The sequence below is a fragment of the Peromyscus maniculatus genome, chromosome 2 (genome assembly GCF_049852395.1).
Source record: "Peromyscus maniculatus bairdii isolate BWxNUB_F1_BW_parent chromosome 2, HU_Pman_BW_mat_3.1, whole genome shotgun sequence".
In the NCBI taxonomy this organism is placed as follows: Eukaryota; Metazoa; Chordata; class Mammalia; order Rodentia; family Cricetidae; genus Peromyscus; species Peromyscus maniculatus.
Genome location: NC_134853.1, coordinates 151,800,583 through 151,815,869, shown reverse-complemented (window position 1 = coordinate 151,815,869; position 15,287 = coordinate 151,800,583). Strand labels below are relative to the sequence as shown.

Below are 15,287 nucleotides of genomic sequence, written 5' to 3'. Positions count from 1 at the left end.
TGTACCCGAGACTTCCGTGGGAATTCAGTATTGTTGTTGTTTTCTTGAGACAGGATTTCATAGTGTACCCCAAAGCTACCCTTGAATTTCAGACCCTCCTGTCTCAGCCTCCTAGGGCTGGGATTAGACACGCCCCCCCCAGGCACACCAGGGCAGCTGTTTAGTTTCTCTTTGGGGTTTTTACATTTACTTAGATTGTGGGGTGGGTGGGTGGGGCACACACACCTGTGGAGGTCAGGTGACAACTGAGGGGGTCATTTCTCTCCTTTCCCTATCGGTCCCAGGGGTCAAACTCAGGTCACAGGCTGGGCAGAGGGGCCTCTCTCCACACCCAACTTCTCTCCTGCCTCTTTTTCTCTTTTCTCACTTCTGCTTCCTGTGTTATAGTCAGGTCATCATTGCTGATTCAAGGTCATGAAAATTTAGGGTTGTGCTTTCTTCCAAGAGTTTGATTGTTTTGGAGAGTAGGTGCAGGTCTTTAATCCATATGTATGTATATGTAAACGAAATTGAGTAAGGAAAGCCATTGAGGTGTACGGATCGCAAGAATAAGGTCCCTAAGGGGGATCCAACTTCATTCTTAAGGTTTTGATGGTGAGCCCAGCCTTTAATGCTGAGGCATCTCTCCAGCCTGACACTGTATTCTTTGGTTGTTCATGGGAGTGTCAGGGATTAAACCTAGCACTTGTACACCTTATGCAGGTGTTGGACCACTGAACTGCATCCCCAGCCCAACTTAGTGATTCCACATGTGGCCATCCAGTTGTCCCAGCACCATTTGTTGCAAAGACAGTTGAATTGTCTTGGCACTCTTACCAGAAATTGTCCCCATAAGTGTAAAAATTTTTGTTAACTGTTAATCTATATATACCATTGATCAAAATATCTGTCCTTATGCCAATATCACTTTGTAGCAACTCGGGAAATTAGGGCATGTGAATCTTCCAACTTTGTTCTTTTGCAAGACTGTTTAGCTATTCTGAGTCCTTTACATTTCCATATGAGTCTCAAGTGCACTGCCACCTGTTCTTATAAATAAAGTTTTATTGGAGCACAGCCACACTCATTCATTTATGTATTGTCTGTCTGTTTTAGTGATTCAACAGCAGAATTGAATGATTCATACAGAGACCATATGGTATACAAAACCTAAAATATCTATTGTTTGGCCCCTTACAGAAAAAGTTGTTGGTACTTACTTTAGATAATGAAGTAAATTCATGTTGTAATCACCTGAGAAGAAAGGTAGGAAAGCATCTCTAATTCACCTATTCAGGCCAATAGAGTGTGTAGTATATATGCCAGCAGTATATCTAGACCCTGGGAGATAAATACAGCAATGAAGAAGGCCTTTCAGAGGAGAGATGTTTTCTGACCACTAAAGTACATTTGCAGCAATCCCAGCTCTGTGTTTTAGAGCCTTCATAGCACTTGGTCACTACCTGACTAACCTGACTGACTTACGTAGTATTTCCCTCTCTGCGGGGGAACTGCCCCCACTCTTAAGGAGTGAAGGATAAGAGATATTAGGTAGAAGGAGAGACCTTGCTGATGGGAAGAAAGACAGAAACATAGGATAGCTTCGGGAGGGCCTGGGTCATTATCCACCAGCTCAGAACTTTATTCAAAAGGACTTTGTATAAGAATGCCAAGGGGCAAGGCAAAAGACCTCCTCCCCCTGCTAGATACAGCCAAGTGCAGACCCTTCCAAACACCTGGTACCTGTGGTCCAGTCATCCTCTTAAGCAGTCCTGCTGGGTAAAGCAAGCTCAGATCTCACCAGGAAATGTTTGTGGGCTCCACACTTCTCTCACTAGCTTTCCCTGTATTATTTACACAATAGCATTTCCATGTAGAAGAATGCTTATTATATGCTAGGTGCTCAGTAAAAGTAAAATGTAAAAAGAGTGCAGGGATATTAGAGGTAGGCCCAGTATAAGGAAAATTTCCTGTTGTGAGTTATGGCTATTGCCTTACCTACTAAACTTGTTCGTTACATCAGAATTGAAGTATGTAGCTATAGATAGATCATTTTTTGTGGTAGTGGTGACTGATTTTTTTGTTTTGTTTTTTGAGACAAGATTTCTCTTTGTAGCCCTGGCTGTCCTGGAACTCACTCTGTAGACCAGGCTAGCCGGAAACTTAAGAGATCTGCCTGCCTCAGCCTTCTAAGTGCTGGCATTAAAGGTGTGTGGTGATTGAAGCTAGGACCCTGTATATGTTAGGCAAGTACCTTTTTTTTTTCCTTTTTATTTAGTCATATACAACTTTACAAAATAGTCTGCAGTAATATGAACACCTACTTCTACCACAAGGACAGAAGACAAAACGTAACAGTAGACCAGGAAAAGAGAATCTGTAGGGTTATTAAGAAGCTCTTCACCAAGTGTTCTGAGGGTGTTCTCCACAGGTAGAGCATCAACTCCCTGGGCAGAATTCCCATGGAAGCAAATGTTGTTCAACCCACCCTCCCAACCATCACCACTACATCCTCCTTCATGTGAAGCCTTCACACAATGTCAGGTGAATTCTAGGAAACACTAAGATCAAGTTGATGAATCTTGGCTAGGCAAGTACTTTACACACAGAAAGGAAGATGGAAATAAAGAGACAGAAAAATAGATACCATTTAGTTGATAAGTATGTACATTTCTTTTTTCTTTTCCACTCCCCTCTCATAATGATGCCTATGAGATCATAATAACACAGGAGTTATTTAATGTATCTGAACTTTAGTCTTAAATATAGAAAGGAATAATGAAATCATAACCAAATGGCTATTATTCTACCTAGCATTATCATATTTGGGTGCTAGGAACTGTATTCATGTCCTCTGGAAGAGGAGCCAGTGCTCTTAACCACTGAACTCCAGCCCTCCACATTTTTTTTTTGTTGTTTTTTGGGTGTTTTTTTTTGTTTTTTTTTTTTGTTTTTTTTTTTGAGAGTCTCTCTATTAAGTCCAAATTGTCCTAGAACTCATTATGTAGACCAGACTGGCCTCAAACTCACAGAAATCCTCCTGTCTGTGCCTCCCAAATGCTGGAGATTAAAGGCATGTGCCACCAAACCTGGCTTTCCGCATGATTTTTTTGAAACAGAATCTCACTGAACCCGGAGCTCCCTGGTGAAGACTAGACTGATCAATCAGATCTAGGCATCTGCCTGTCTTTGCCCTTCCCTCTACCCAGGGCTGTAGGTATGTGCCACCATACCTAGCTTTTACATGGATTCTGACTATCTGCCAAGCCTGACCATGTAAGTCCACTTGGTATGAGGAGAAAATCAACTCCCATGAGTTGTCTTCTGACCTGTCCATACCTGTGCTGGGACACACATGTACACACATATCTACATATACAAACACACACAATAAATAAACATATATGTCTGGAGAGATGTCCCAGTGGGTACAGTCTTTGCTACCAAGTTCAAGGAACTAGTACCCATATGGTGAACAGAAAGAACTGACTTGAGAAAATTGTCCTCTGACCCCTCCATATGCACTGTGGCCCATGTCCCTCCTAAAAAGTAAGTACATAAACATAGTTTTTAAAAAATGAGTAAATAATTCTAGCAATTGGGATAGAGCAGAAGGATTTTGAGTTCAAGGCCAGCATGAACTCAATCTCAAAGCCTTGTCTCCAAGCAGGGATGGGCTTGCTGTGGAATAATACTTCTGTACACTGTGAAAATGTGTTGCTCTCATTGTTAGTAAAAAGCTGATTGGCCCATAGCTAGGCAAGATTTTCAGGGCAGAGAGAATTCTGGGAAGAAGGGCAGAGTCTAAAGAGTTGGGAGCCAGACAAGGAAGAAGCAACATGGGAAGTTCGTAGGTGAGGTAGACAAGCCTCAGGGCAGCACATAGGTTAACAGAAATGGGTTAATTTAAGTTTTAAGAGCTGGCTGGAGACAAGCCTGAGCTATTGGCTGAGCATTTATAACTAATAATAAGTCATTGTGGGAGCAACTGCCAGGTCACAGAGAAACTCCGCCCTCATGGGCTGAATTAGAGGAGGGGACTATTTAGAACTGCCTACACATGCACATACACACATAACAAATAAATGAAAAATAAACATACACAAATAGTACTTTAAAAACAAAAACATTTTTTATTTGTTTTTTGAGACAGAGTTTTTCCTGTGTGGTCCTGGCTGTCTTGGAACTCACTCTGTAGACCAGTCTGGCCTTGAACTCAGAGATCCGCCTGCCCCTGCCTCTATAGAGTGCTTGGCTTAAAGGCATGTGCCACCACTGCCTGGCTTTAAAAAGTATTAATTTTATTTTTGTGAATGGGTGTTTTGCTTACTAGCATGTCTGCACCATGTGTGTGCAGTGCCCACTGCAGCCAGAAGAGGGCATTGGATCCCGTAGAACAGGAACTACAGACAGTTGTTAGTCAACATGTGGGTGCTGGGAATTGAACCTGAGTCCTAGAACAGCTGGTGCTCTCTGAACCACTGAGCCACCTCTCCAACCCCCGTCGTTTCTTAGTGTTTTGAAGCAGTGTAGCTCAGGCTGGCCTGATACTCTCATCTAGCTCAGGTTGGCCTCAAATTCTCTCAGAGATCAACCTGCCTCAGCCTTCCGAGTGCTAACATACAGATGTTGCAGTGCCGCTGGCTTGTGACAGTTGTGTACATTAGAAGTCTGACACACTTTTCACTAGGCTAGAAGAAGGTATTGTGTGCTCCTCCAGGAGGCTGTAGAACAGAGGAGAATTTTCTTGCTATTCCCAGTTTCTTAAGCAGCTGCAGGTCTTGGCTCCTGGCCCTTTCTTTTGCCTCATAGCCAGCAGTAGCTGGTACAGTCCTTTCACACCTCCGTCTGTCTGCGTCTCTGTAGCCAGCGCAGGGCCTCTGAATTTAAGGATTCATGGGATTGATTGAACCCACCTAGACAGTCCAGGATCACCTTCCCATCTTAATCACATTTGCAGAGTCCTTGCAGAGTCCTTTTTGCAGGTTTCAGAATTATGGTAGGACATCGGTAGGAGGCCATTATTCTGCCTACCACAAATACTCAGCTTTGCCCTCATTGAGTGTCAGTCATTCAGATTCAAGGCCCTGGGTGTTCTGGGAGCCTCCATGGTGAAGCTGTGACCTCTCAGGCACAAGGATAGAAATGATTGTGACCCAGATACACGTGTGGGGTTGCAACCAAGTGTATGAGAAGGCGAGAGGCCTTAGGTCAGCAGGTGACCTGGCAGGCTTGAGCAGAGAGTGGTTTTGTGTATTCAAGGGATGAGTTCCTGAATGAGTTCCATGAAAGGAATGAGTTCCGAGCCAGAGAAGAAAGATGGAGAATAGATGTTTCTGACTGGACAGCTGGGGATTAGATGTGTCTGTACCTCTCTGTTCTCTCTAGCCCCACTGGACTCACTTGGTCGTTTAAGCAACAAATACCTGCTAGGTACTGTGGCTGGACTTGGAGATGCAGAGTAACCCACAAAGCCTGCTTTTGTAGAGGAAAACAGTCCCAGAGCTGCAGGGCCGTAATGTAGGGTACAGTAGGAGCCTGCAGGAAAGGTAGTCCTCCTCCCACGCTCACAAGATAGGCAGGGCGTCTGGAAGGAAGGCCCTGCTCAGTGATTCCTGAAGAACAGGTTGGAATCACTGGTTTGGATGCTTTGGACCACAGGTAACAGCCCAGATTTAACTGTTTTTAATAAAAATGAACTGAGTGGCAGAGGAAGTAGGTGTCAGGGTTTGTTACTGTAGTAAGTCTGGCTCCAGTTTAGACTATGGGCTAAGCTCGCTTCTGGTGTTGATTTTACCTCAGGCTGCTTTCCCTCAAGGTGGCAAAATGTGTGCAATAGTTTCAGGAGTCAGTCACCTCCACATCCCTGGCCTGCAGGAGAGCAAGATACCTGTGGACTCCAGCTCTCCTGAGAGTGGGAGATTTTCTCTAGAAGCACCCATCACCTGTTTCCATCTTGACATCTGATTCTGGGTCCATGTTCATCTCTCAGCTGACCACTGTGGCCAGATAAATGTTACTATTTTCTACACACTGTGTTAAGGTTCAGGCCCAATTCCGGAACCCTTCACTGTGTGGAGAGAGTGGATTTGTACTTCCCAGGACACTTGGTCTGATTTCCCGCAGGAAGCTGATAGTTGAGTGGCAGTCTTGGTGTTCTTAGGGAAGAGGGAGGGTGAAGGGACAGAAAGATGACCTAATCATTTCATCGCCTCTGCTGTAAAACCCTGGGGTCTGCCCCTGATAGCGTGAGTCGACTGTAGGTTCATAGGCTTTCAAATTCATTATCTGCTGCTCACTGCCTCACCTTCTCTGTTTCTTTAAGATTTGTTGTTTTATTTCATGTGTATGAGTCTTTTGCCTTCATGTGCCTGGTACTCACAGAGGTCAGAAGAAGGCACCAGATCCCTGGAATGGAATTAGAGATGGTAGTGAGCCGCCATGTGGGTGCTGGGAATCGAACCTGGGTTCTCTGCAAGAACAGTAAGTGCTGTTAGCCACTGATCCATTTCTCCAGCCCCACTTTCTGTTTCTTAACTAAAACCCTCAAGATAAATACTCTACCTTTCTGCACTCATCTCTAGGGCCTAACTAGGGAGTGATCATGGAGGAGTAAAGAATAAAACATGGGCCTGCAGAGACGCTGCAAACGTTCTATCCCTGAACTGGTCTCTAGAAGGAACTGTTCCTATGCATTCCAGGAGTAGGGGCAGAAATTGGTTTGCTTTGTGTTTCTACTTCCTCGTGTATGAGTTTCTTGCAAAGGGGGACGATGCCACCTGCCCGCTGTAGCTCAGGTGTCCGGTGTTAACTGAGACCGCAGGTGGAAGAACTTTACGTGCTGTGCGATGCAGGGCGGTGGAGTTCCGGCCTCCACGTGTCCCTCACAAATGCCCAAGAGAGCTGGTGTGTGTGCTTAATCCTGCTTCTTGGCGTTGAGCTTCCCAGGAGACTGTCCAATCAGCTCTCTTCTTAACCCTCTATTTCCTCCTCCAGGGTCACTCAGGATGTGTCAACTGTCTGGAGTGGAATGAAAAAGGAGAGTAAGTATGAGCTAGAGGGGGCCAGAGAATGGGTCAAGGAGGTTGGGAGAAGAAGGTTCCTCATTTTGGTACATCTAAGGAGATAGATTACTGCTCTCTGAGTTTTTGTTTGTTTTGATTTTGGTCTTTTCCTTCCTTCCTTCCTTCCTTCCTTCCTTCCTTCCTTCCTTCCTTCCTTCCTTCCTTCCTTCCTTCCTTCCTTCCTTTCTCTCTCTCCCTTTCCTTTTCCTTCCTTCCTTCCTTTCTCTCTCTCCCTTTCCTTTTCCTTCCTTCCTTCCTTCCTTCCTTCTTTCTTATTTATTATGTATACAGTGTTCTGTCTGCACATATCCCTGCAGGCCAGAAGATGGCACCAGATCTCATTACAAATGGTTGTGAGCCACCATGTAGTTGCTGGGAATTAAATTCAGGGCCTTTGGAAAAGCAAGCAGTGCTCTTAACCTCTGAGCCTTCTCTCCAGCCCCCTGATTTTGGTTTTTCAAGACAGGGTTTCATTGTGTAGCTCTGGTTGTCCTGGAACTCGCTTTGTAGACCAGGCTGGCCTCGAACTCACAGAAAGCCTCCTGCATCTGCCTCCAGAGTGCTGGGATTAAAGGTGTGCACCACCACCACAAGCTGCTAACCTTAAATTCTACAGCATCTACTGTCCTTTGGGTTCTGTGTGCCCAGCTCCCTATCCTCTGGGAATGGGGATAGGGAAGAGGCAACCTGGGAACTTGAGAAGTCAGAACTCCTAACTCTGCCCACAGCTTGCTGGCTTCTGGTTCCGATGACCAGCACACCATTGTTTGGGACCCACTGCATCACAAGAAGCTACTCTCCATGCACACAGGACACACAGCAAATATCTTCTCTGTCAAGGTGAGTAAGACAAGCCGTGGGGTGGAACTGTGCTGCGGGCATGGTTGTATGGTATAGTGTGTCCCATGTATCCTAGGCTTGCAGATATCCCTGGGTCCGAGTATTAGGCTTGAACCCTGTCTCTTTATGTGCTTCTCAGAACCAACTGGCCAACTCAAGATTTATATTTGTTACATTTTTATTTATTTCTTTGTGGGGGTACATGTGTGTTGTGGTGTACATGTGTATCCTGGTACGTGGGGAGGTCATAAGAAATCTGGTAGGAGTCAGTTCTTGCCTTTCCCCTGTGAGTCTTGGGGCTCATTCAGATCATCAGGCTTGGTGGCAAGCACCTTTATTCACTGAACCATCTTGCTACCTCTCAATCCATTTGAATTTATGTGAGCAGGCCTCCTGGAAGTTGTATAAGCAGACAGATCCCTTGTCCTTTCTAAGCCTGTTTCCTCTAATAAAAAAGAGAGCAGCTAAGGAGTATCTTCTAAATTCATGAACAGATGAATGAATAAGTTGGACAGATGAGCAGGGAGGGTTGAGAGGTGGCACTTGCTGCTCTCTCCGAAGACCTGGGAATACAGTTCCCAGCACCCGAAATAGAGCAGTTCATAGTCTCTTGTAACTAGATAGATCCAGCATCTCTGACACCCTCTTTTGGCTTTTGTAGACACACACACACACACACACACACACACACACACACACACACACTTCAATTTTTTGAAGAGATTTTAATTTCTATTTGTGTGGGTGTTTTGTCTGCATGTATTTCTGTGCACCACATGTGTGCAATGCCCAAAGAGGCAGGCAGAGAGCAACAGATCCCACTAGAGATGTTTGTGAACCACCATGTGGGTGCTGGGAATTGAACCTGGGTCCTCTGGAAGAGCAGCCAGTGCACTTAACAGCTGAGCCATCTCTCGAAGCCAATATTCTTAAAATCTCAAAATGTTTTTTTAAGCTTTGCATGGTGGCACACTCCTTTAATCCAGCCCTTGGAAGGTAGAGGCAGGCAGCAGGCAGAGCTCTGAGTTCAAGGCCAGGCTGGTCTACAGAGGGAATTCCATATTTTTTGTTTTTGTTTTTGTTTTCCAAGACAGGGTTTCTCTGTGTAGCCCAGGCTGTCGGGGAACTTGCTCTGTAGACCAGGCTGCAGGCTGGCCTCAAACTCACAGAGATCCAACTACCTCTGCCTCCCCAGTACTGGGATTAAAGGCGAGCGCCACCACTGCCTGGCTAAGATTTTGTTGTTGTTTTTAATATAGAGACTAGAGCCTGGAGAGAGAGCTCAGTGGTTGAGAGTGACTTGCTGCTCATGTGGAAGTAGATTCCTTTCCCAGTACTCTATGGAGGCTAACTATTGGCTGTAACTCCAGATCATTGGATCTGCTCCAAAGGCAAATATGCAGGTTTAAAAAAAATGCATATATATAAATTAAAACTGAAACTCCTAGCATAGATTGTAGCTTTTTTACCTTGTCATAGGAAATTAATCTTTGCCCTTGAAAGGGAGTTCAGCTGAGAAGAGGTGGGAAGGAGCCTATTGAAGGAACCTTTGAAGCCCTGATACATGAGAACATGAGACTGGATGAAATTTGTCTTTTTTTTCCTTTGAGACTAGTCTCTTGTAATTCTACCTGGCCTGGAACTCCGGCTGTGTAGCTGAGGATGACTTTGAACTTCTGATCCTCCACTTCCACCTCGAGTGCTCTATCGTAAATAGTTTGTGTGGTGCTGGGGGTGGAACCCAGCACTGCACAGATGCCAGGCAAGCGCTCTACCACTGAGCTGTATCATGAGTCTGCGTCCTTTCCATCCCTGAGTACAAAACTGCAGTGTCTTGATCCTAGAGAACAAATCTACAAGTACTCATGAGGCCTTAGAATCCCATGTGACTTCCTGGAGAAGGAAAGGGCTGTCTGCTTGGAACTCTTTGAAGGAAGTTGTTTGTATTTGTTTTTTGAAACAGTCTCACTTTTAGACCAGACTGCCCTCAAACTCAGTGATCCATCTGCCTCTGCCTCCAACATTCTGGCATTAGAGCCATTTGCCACCATGCCTGGCTAAAGGTTGAAGAGTCTTCTGGATGTGTCAGGGTGAGGGGCCTCTGGAGGGCCAGGCAGGGAAGTGAACCACAAAGAGCACAGAACGAGAACTTGGTTTAGATTGACTTCATCAGCCTGGAGCAAGACTTTGAGAGTCTGAGGCCGGGCGGTGGTGGCGCACGCCGTTAATCCCAGCACTCAGGAGGCAGAGGCAGGCGGATCTCTGTGAGTTCGAGGCCAGCCTGGACTATAGAGTGAGTTCCAGGAAAGGCGCAAAGCTACACCAAGAAACCCTGTCTTGAAAAACCATTAAAAAAAAAAAAAAAAAAAAGACTTTGAGAGTCTGATGCCAGGTGATTTATTCCCAACACAGTATTTAAACACAGTATAATTTGGGGGGAAGAAAAGTTTCCTGGTGTAAAACAATCCCTGATGCACAAGGAAGCATAATTATATCAAAGCTCAACTCAGGGTACATGTTATTTCTTCTAAGAAGAGTTCTAGAGTAGGCTACCTATACTAACTAGCTTAAGGGCCTAAGGAAGAGTCCGGCCTGGTCTTAGTCATACAGATAGCATAGAGGTCATTTGGACTATTAGTCACCTCTGGTCCTGGTGGTGGGAGTTTGGGGGAGCCTCTGGCTCTACAGTATTGTAAGGGTCACTTAGACTATTAGGTCTCTCTGGTCCTGGTTGTGGGAGCTTGGGAGGCCCTGGTGTAAGGGTCATTTAGATTACTAGCCACTTCTGGTCTTGGTTGTAGGAACTTGATATGGCCTGGGCCAACAGATAACACAGAACCACTAGGCTATTATTAATCACTTCCAATTCCCAGCTTTCTAGATGGAAAAACAGATTTACATCTTTCCCATTGGAAGGACAATCCTGCATACTTAACATTCCTGATTTCTCTGGGGACTGCAAATTGCTCCTGAAAAAATACAAGGAAGAAATTCTATTAATTACTTAGGATATAAGATAGAGCTACAAAAAATTAGACCCCAAAAGGTACAACTAAGGAGAGATCGATTGAAGACTCTTAATGATTTTGAAAAGTGGTTAGGAAGCATTTCCAACTTGCTGGGTATCATGGGAATACCTAAAGATGGACTACAAAATTTGGCTAATACTCTAGAAGGGGACAAAGAATTAAATAGTCCAAGAGAATTACCAGCCAAAGCTGAGAAGAAATTGGCTCTAGTAGAAAAGACAATTCGAGAAGCACATGTGGATCGTGTGGATCCAGAACTTAAATGCATTCTTGTCATATTCCCCTCCAGACATTCCCCCACAGGTATTTTGATGCAGAGAGAAGATATTATATTGGAATGGATATTCCTACCACGTAAACCATATAAGAAGTTAAAGACTTATATAGAAAAGATCTCTGATTTGATTCAAAAAGGTAAATTAAGACTTCGCCAGTTGACAGGAATGCACCCAGCAGAAATTGTAGTACCTTTAACTAATGAGGAAATTTCATCACTATGGAAAGATAATGAATACTGGCAGAGAGCCTGCAGTAACTTTTTGGGAGAGATTAATAACCATTATATCAAAAGTAAGAGAATAGAATTTATAAAGAAGACTGAATGGGTCCTTCCTCACATTGTACAACAAAAACCAGTTTCTGGAGTCCTCACATTCTATACTGATGCAAATAAATCAGGGAAAGCAGGATACAAATCAGGAGACAAAGTCCATACAACTCTGTACAAAAGGCAGAACTGTATGCCATTCTTATGGTACTGATGGACTTCACAGAACCCCTCAATATAGTCACTGACTCTCAAAATGCAGAGAGTTGTTTTACTTGAAACTGCTAAATAATACAGAATTAACTTCATTATTTGTACAATTGCAGGAAATCATCAGAAAAAGGGAACATCCTATATATATAACACATATCGGATCCCATACAGGTCTGCCAGGACCTCTAGCACAAGATAATGAGGAGGTTGATCAGTTACTAATAGGTAACATCCAGTAGCCTCAGAATTTCATAAGAAACACCATGTAAATAGCAAAGGTTTGAAGAAGGATTTCTCCATCACTTGGCAACAAGCTAAGAATATTGTGAAAAAATGTCCTACTTGTTCCTTCTGTAACCAAACCCCGTTACCTTGTGCAAGCACAAGGACCTTGGTGCTGTGCTCCAGCGTCAGTGTCAGCACTGAGGCTGCCAGTCACTAGTCCTTTGGCTGCCAGGTTTAAGGATCTGAAATAACCTAAGAGGAAAGGGTCTTTTCAGCCCTGAAATTCTGTTTGGATATTCATGGGCATACACAAGGGTGTGACCAACGGTTGAAAAGCCCCATTGATCTCATTTCCCCAGTTAATATCAGGAGCAGTGACAGGCCCCCCAAATCATAGCTAGAGTAGAGTTCTAAACCCTACTACCCTAAACTTGGCACTTTCCTGTTTACTCTCCCCTCCTGTGCATGGATTCCTGTGACTTTTCTAGAAGAACAGCTGCAGCTTGGTTTGTGGTTCTGACCAGCACGTACTATATATGTTGACAATAGTCTTGCTGTTCCCCAGCGAGACACTGCTCGTTAGCCTCCTCTTCTGCGGTTTTTGTTGGTTGTTTTTGGTCTGATTTGGTTTGGTTTTTGGTATTTTAAAAATAGATTTTCAGAAGTGTATTATTGTTTATGTATGTGATATGGGAGAGGGGTGTGGGTGCTACAGTAGCGTGTGGAAGTCAGGACAGCTTTGTGGACGTGGTTCTCTCCTTCCTTCTTGTGGGTCCCTGGGATTAATCCCAAGTCACCAGGATTATTAAAATGCCTTTACCCACCGAGCAATCTTGCCAGCCCTAGGTTTTTGTTTTTTAAGAAAAGCAGAGAAATGGCTCGTTTTTGATTGAGGTAGTCAAAATACTGACCATTCGCATTTACAGTATTTCACCCATGTGCTCCCCCCAGTGGCAACTGTGGTACATTACAGATGTGGCCACAGTGAGGGCTCTCCTGTTTATTTGTGCTGTGGCTGGGATCTGTGCTATCTCCAGACAGAATTAAAGATTGCTGCTTGTCCCTGAAAATAAGTTTATACATCCATTTTCCTAATGAGCAAGTATCAAAGCAGAAAAAGTGTAATTTTATTTCTCTTTCAAATAAAAACTGAAAAAGAGAGCTGGGATATAGCTCTGTGGTAGAGCACTTGCCCAACATTCTCCATGCCTGTCCCCATTACAGGGAAGGAGGGAGAGGCGACAGACAGACAGACAGACAGAGAAAAACATACTCAACTAACATCAACACCAAACACTTTCTTCCTCGGGGTTTGATGATAAAGCTGTGTCCTGTGTGTCCCCGAGGCTGTGTTTGTAACTGGTTTTTGCATGTCATCTGGAGTGCTGTGTTCTCCACTTCACGGGGGCGATGGTGGTCATCTTCACCGTGGTCAGCCCTTCCCATTGTCCAGCATCTGAACTCTTTTCCTGTTGCTGTTATAAGGGGTGCTGTGCTGAGCATTTTCAACCCTTTGTTTTATTTCTTCGAAGTGAGAGCTTTAGGTCAGAAGACAGATGGTTTTGTTGTTGCTGTTGCTTTGTGTTTTGTTTGTTTCTTTGGGTTTTTGTTTGTTTCTCTGTGCAGCCCTGACTAGATCCTGGAACCCACAGAGATCTGCCTGGCTCTGCCTCCCGAGTGCTGGGATTAAAGGCGTGCACCACCATTGCCCGGCAAGACAGGAATAGTTTTTAATCTTTGTTGCCTGATTCCCCAATTTTTCCACAGAAAGAGTTGGACATTTTAAACACCTAGACCCTTGAAAACTCCTGGCTCATCCTTTTCAGTTCTGAACTATTTCAGTTTTGTTTCTTAATCCCTGGCTGTGGACTGGGGTAGTAGTCATGGGGCTCAGGGTAGATAGCGAGTCTATCTTAGCATGCTCCGGTTCAGTCTCCAGCACCAAATCTGTGTGGATAGACCTGTGGATGGACAGATGTGTGGGTGCAAGAATGGCTGGGCGTGTGGATGGATGGATGTACAGATGTATGGGTGTGTGGATGGATGGATGTACAGATGTATGGGTGTGTGGATGGATGGATGTACAGATGTATGGGTGTGTGGATGTACAGATGTATGGGTGTGTGGATGGATGGATGGATGTACAGATGTATGGGTGTGTGGATGGATGGATGTACAGATGTATGGGTGTGTGGGTGGATGGATGTACAGATGTATGGGTGTGTGGATGGATAGATGTACAGATGTATGGGCGTGTGGGTGGATGGATGTACAGATGTATGGGTGTGTGGATGGATGGATGTACAGATGTATGGGCATGTGGGTGGATGGATGTACAGATGTATGGGTGTGTGGATGGATGGATGGATGTACAGATGTATGGGTGTGTGGATGGATGGATGTACAGATGTATGGGTGTGTGGATGGATGGATGTACAGATGTATGGGTGTGTGGATGGATGGATGTACAGATGTATGGGTGTGTGGATGGATGTACAGATGTATGAGTGTGTGGATGGATGGATATACAGATGTATGTATATATATACTCAGTGATTCTGTTCATTTGCTTGCTTTACTTTTTTTTTTTTTTTTATGCTGGAATTGAACCCAGGACTTCACACATTTCACATGTTGTCTGTCAGTAAGCTACACTCTTAGCCCATGACCCTTCAAGGTATTTTTCTTTATCTGTGCTAGGGATTGGACTTAGGTTCTTACGTATACTAGGTGGGTGCTCACCACTGAGATTCACCCCTAGCCTCCAGTTTAGAATGAGACTATTTTCAGTATCAGCGAGATGAAGTGGCTGCCCTGTTGTCTGGTATTTGAAAATTCTTAGTGACAGTGAGGATTATCATCCACTCAGCATCTTCTTGGAGAAGAAGCAGAGGAAAGGGACCCTTAGGTAATGCAGCTTGGTGTAAGTCATGACCACCCTGACTACATGAGGTATGTATAATAAAATATCTTCGTGTTAACCTTTAAGGCTGATAGGCTGCTGCTTGCCATCCAAAGTGACTTTGGTGAGCTTTATAGATAAACTTACTTTCTTAAGTGACAGGAGAGGGAATGGTCATGCTGACATCGAGGCCAGTCTCCTTCAGACAGCCACTCTCTCCTGCCAATCATGCAATTTCTTCTGAGCAGTTCCTGCCTCATGCTGGAGACCGAATCTTGATCACGGGGGCAGCTGACTCCAAGGTGCATGTCCATGACCTGACGGTAAAGGAGACGATCCACATGTTTGGAGACCACACAAACCGGGTGAAGCGCATTGCCACAGCACCCATGTGGCCTAACACATTCTGGAGCGCCGCTGAGGATGGCCTTATCCGGTAAGGGTCTCTGTGTGAAGTGGCCTCTCCCTCCAGCGGGGAGGAAGCGGGT

At 44.7% G+C, this 15,287-nt stretch overlaps 1 protein-coding gene across 5 annotated transcripts in view; it reads left to right on the top strand.

Moving 5' to 3' along the window:
* Wdtc1 (WD and tetratricopeptide repeats 1) overlaps positions 1–15,287 on the top strand; it is a 70,603-nt gene that overhangs the window by 37,817 nt on the left and 17,499 nt on the right. For all 5 annotated transcript variants that reach the window (XM_042272024.2, XM_015994506.3, XM_006975618.4 and 2 more), the window contains 3 exons: positions 6,976–7,022; positions 7,772–7,883; positions 15,048–15,235. In XM_042272024.2, coding sequence (XP_042127958.2) covers positions 6,976–7,022; positions 7,772–7,883; positions 15,048–15,235 — 347 coding nt within the window. The remainder of the gene's footprint in view (positions 1–6,975; positions 7,023–7,771; positions 7,884–15,047; positions 15,236–15,287) is intronic.